Raw genomic sequence first — 4,417 nt, 5'->3', positions numbered from 1 at the left:
CATGTCCCACTGGTGGAGCAGCTGGGATATCCACAGAAGCTGGTCTGGCAGCAGGTCATGGTGTCGGGAGCTGGGTTGAGAGTTAGGTTGCTGGAGGAGTTTCTGAGTTTTGGTGGTGACTTCCACGTTGGCCCTTTTATATCTGAACCAGCTGCTGTTTACAAAATTGTTAACATACTTTCTTTGTTTTTGTTTAAATTTGTTTCTCAGTGGATCTCTGATTGGCTTACGTTGAAATACTTATGACACATTATGAGCAATAGTTTAGAAATTACTCTGTTTTATAGTTTCTTCTGGAGTCTTCGTATCAGTCTTTTGCTCTTTGGAATATGTTTGTGGTTTCCCATGTTCAAAGAGTCCTTCCATTTTAGTCCAAATGAATGCTCTCATTTTATATAATAGTTATTCCACGTGACAATCTATCCAGACCTCGAAGGCTAAGAGTAATAATTGTGCTGTTGTATTTAACTATTATTTTTTCCTCCTAGATATATAGACTAAATTCTATTGAATTTTGGATATCTGGATATCTACTGAACTGAAGGAGTACCTTTGGTCATACATAATTCGCAGATTTCACCTTTTTTTGTTTTTTGTTCCAATGTCCTATTGAATTACCGGTTATAGTTCCTTTGATTTCAACCAATTTGGAATGTATGAATATTATTCCTGTTCCAGACCAGAAATCTGTTCTTGGAAACCAAACTGACACAGTATTTAGGAAGGTATCCAGCAGAGTCCTTAGTTTGTAGTAGAACCTTAATAAATGTTTATTGAATCTGATTCAATAAATGTTTATTGATAGGTGGAGTAAAAGGCATGATTCATGGATATCAATACCACTCACACATGATTAAAGAGAACTTTCAAGCTGTAGTACCTCTCATGAAAGAGTCTTGTTATTTGCTGTAAAGAGACTAGGAAATGTGTCTTTGGTTTATTTTATTTTTTGGATTTAGTAGTGGAATCGGGCTTGGGAAAAAATATCTAGGAGTTATGACACTTTGAAGAATGTACTGCCATCTACTTTATTCCTCTTGGAAATTGCATAATTTGGTGTGTAATCCATCATTGCTACCAATTAAATGATAGAGGTAAGTTCTGGAAGCTTGTAAATAATGTGGAAAATGTGTTTCTTTCTATATTTGCATCCTATTGTATTTTGTGTATTACACTCTAATGCCTAATGAAGAATTTAAAAATTAAATTGTAAAATATATTTTGTTTTGTTCTAGGTTGTGCTAACTTTTTTTTTGAGACAGAGTCTTGCTCTGTTGCCCAGGCTGGAGTGCAGTGGCATGATCTCAGCTCACTGCAAGCTCCCCCTCCCGGGTTCACACCATTCTCCTGCCTCAGCCTCCTGAGTAGCTGGGACTACAGGTGCCCACCACCATGCCTGCTTAATTTTTTTTTTTTTTGTATTTTTAGTAAAGACGGGGTTTCACCATGTTAGCCAACATGGTCTCGATCTCCTGACCTCGTGATCCACCCACCTTGGCCTCCCAAAGTGCTGGGATTACAGGCGTTAGCCACCGCGCCCAGCGTGTTAACTTCTTAAGAGAACATCTTTTAAGTTGGGTTGCAAAGTGCAAAATATAATAGAGCTGTTTCAGATTTCTAACGCATCTGTCTGACAAATGGCAATGGTAGAACTCAGCGGGTGCTCTCTATAGCTGTTTTCTTCTACTATCATTTAGGCCAGAGATACACCTTATGCATACCTACATCAAATGAAGGTGAATAGTGGGAGTTGAAACTTAGAGAGCAATTCCGGGATCAGTGGGAAGAATGTGAAAGGCTAAGGTGTAGAAATTAAACCTAAATACTCTTGGAAAATAGGTAGTATCTAGTAGATATTTTTAAATCTATTTAGAAGGTAATGCAATTTCTTTAGATTTGGGGGCACAAATGAAGAAGAACATTTAGTATATTAAATGGAAGGAGATAAAAGTTGGTAGAATTACATTTAGGTAGAAATGAATAGCTTTGATCAACTTTAAAATTTTAGCTCAAGGTCAACCTTTATTGGTCTAGACCTAATCATAATAGATTAGAGCATGTAAATATTTGAATAACTATAAAAATTATTTAATTCATGGAGCATTTTTAAGCTGATGGATTCAAGCATAATTTACTTTGTATTTAATCTTTCTGGTTTAGACTTTATGGTTATGCCTTGGTATTATTATCAAATTGCAAATCCACTCTTGAATACCAGCTACAGGAAGACATGTTTAAAGGTAGAAGAAGGACATAGCTCAGTTTGCTTTGCACCTTAAAACATTTTATTTGAATTAATCAGAGATATTCAAGGAAAAACCAGGTCTGAAGATGCATGGGCATCAAGAGAGAGTTGGGGGAGCAGAGATGTCACTGAAATGATGAACTGTTCCATCCTGGTCCTCAGCTCAAGCAAAGCAAGCTATCCAGAACACTGATTGATACATGTTTCAGTGAGTGAATTCGGCACATCCACAGTGTCCTAACTAGGAGCTTCATTACCTCTGAGCAGCTTAACAACATCATGGTACTTAGCATCCAAATAAAATGGAACAGTTCTTCAGAAATCAGCACAATTTTGCTGTGCTTCCCTTTTCATTCTTTTTTTTTTTTTCTTTTCTTTTTTTTATTATACTTTAGGTTTTAGGGTACATGTGCACAATGTGCAGGTTTGTTACATATGTATCCATGTGCCATGTTGATTTCCTGCACCCATTAGCTCGTCATTTAGCATTAGGCCTAATGCCCTTTTCATTCTTAAGCGATCAGCAACCTGGCTTTTAGCAGGTGGGCTCACAGCAGTGGCAGCAGCAGGCTGGGCGGCAGCAGGACTGTCCACAGTAGGATGGGCGGCAGCAGGAGGCCTCGGCATGGTGCAGCTGGCAGCAGGATGGGGGTGTGCAGCTTACCAGGCAGCAGGGGGGCAGGCAGGTGCCCTCCATGTGGCAATCTGGGCGGCACCACCTGATACGGGTGCTCACAGCTCCACTGCTGCCCTCCTGGCCATAGCCAATGCCACCACCAATGCCACAGCCAGTTCCGCAGGAGCTGGTTTGGCAGCAGCTTGGCTGGCAGCAGCTAGTCTCACAGCAACTTGGCTGGCAGCAGCTGGAGCCACAGGTCCCACTGGTGGAACAGCCGGCCATGGTGTCAAGAGTTGGGTTGAGAGCTGTGTTGTTAAGAGAGGTTTCTGAGTTTGGGCTGCACCTTCTATATCTGTCCTTTTATATGTTCCCTAGAGCTGCATATTTACCTAACATCTTTTCTTGATGTCAATTGCAGCGTGAGTCTCTGGCTAATACCCGAGGTGTTTAGAAAGTTATAAATAGCATTTCAATAGCCTGCTTTTTCCATTGTTCAATTAAGTCTCATTGTGTTTCTTCTTTGCCCTCTGGACTAAGTGAAGGCTCATCATGGAAGCCAAGCACAGAAGTGCCTCTTTATGCAAGTCACATGACAGACTAGCCTTGAGCCAAGTGTTGCCCTGGCATGCTTTGTCATACTTGTCCTTTGATAACCTTTAGGCAGAATTTATCTTAACTGACCATTTTTCCTTAAATGGTCACTTAACCATGATCATGGTTTTATAAACAATTTGTCCAGACTTGGAAAGACTAACATTAGTGTCATCAAAACATGAACTACAACCTGATGTATCAACTTGCAAACCAAGTATGCCTTTCTATGATCAATTTTTGCAAGTTATAGGATCCTTAGAGCTCTATCTAATATTCTTGCCTTCAGTAGTAGTGAATATACATATTGCTAACTAAAATCTTTAATGACTTTTGCTTGTAGATTGTTTTCTGACTCTATTAAATCAAACATGTGTGCTAGTAATAAATACACATTGTAACAAGTCAAACAGTACAGAGGCATATAAAGAAAAATTAATATCCTTTCTCTTCCCGGAAGAGGCACACATCTCTTCCAAAACTAATGCTCTAGAGGTAATCAATATTAAGAATTTGGTGCACATTCTTTGACACATTTATCCCTGCTTCTGCAAGTAAAAACCAGCATATATACACATATATATCGTCTATTTCAGAAAAGTTGGGTCTCCTACACATTTATACTTACAAATTTTTAATTGTGGTAAAATACACATACCATAATATTTATGAACCATTTACATTAACCATCTTAACCATTTGTAAATAGTCTCGTCACCCTTGTTGAAAATTGTTTGACCACATTCACATGCAGAAGAATGAAATTAGACCATTATCTCACATCATATACAAAAACCAACTTAGAATGGATTAAAAGACTGAAATGTAAGAAAGACTCGAAATGATAAAACTATTAGAAGAAAACAGAGGAAACTCCATGACTTTTGCCTGGCCAATATTGTGATATTGTGAACATGAACCCAAAAGCATCAGCAAAAATAGACAAGTGGGATTACATCTAA

The 4,417-nt window shown here is 38.6% G+C and overlaps 1 protein-coding gene across 1 annotated transcript; it reads right to left on the bottom strand.

The window, feature by feature from the left end:
* Window positions 1-2,780: 2,780 nt before the first annotated feature.
* On the bottom strand, window positions 2,781-3,146 carry LOC116465071 (keratin-associated protein 1-4). Its single transcript, XM_032148283.1, has one exon. The coding sequence runs from the start codon at window positions 3,144-3,146 to the stop codon at window positions 2,781-2,783; it is 366 nt and encodes a 121-aa protein (XP_032004174.1).
* Window positions 3,147-4,417: the final 1,271 nt, after the last annotated feature.

This window comes from Hylobates moloch, unplaced genomic scaffold (assembly GCF_009828535.3).
Source record: "Hylobates moloch isolate HMO894 unplaced genomic scaffold, HMol_V3 SCAFFOLD_2888, whole genome shotgun sequence".
Classification (NCBI taxonomy): domain Eukaryota; kingdom Metazoa; phylum Chordata; class Mammalia; order Primates; family Hylobatidae; genus Hylobates; species Hylobates moloch.
This window is presented reverse-complemented; position numbering and strand designations above follow the sequence as displayed.

What these genes read in the sequence shown, in the direction of transcription:
- LOC116465071 (XM_032148283.1), bottom strand. Translation starts at nt 3,146, where the DNA reads ATGGCCGGCTGTTCCACCAGTGGGACCTGTGGCTCCAGCTGCTGCCAG.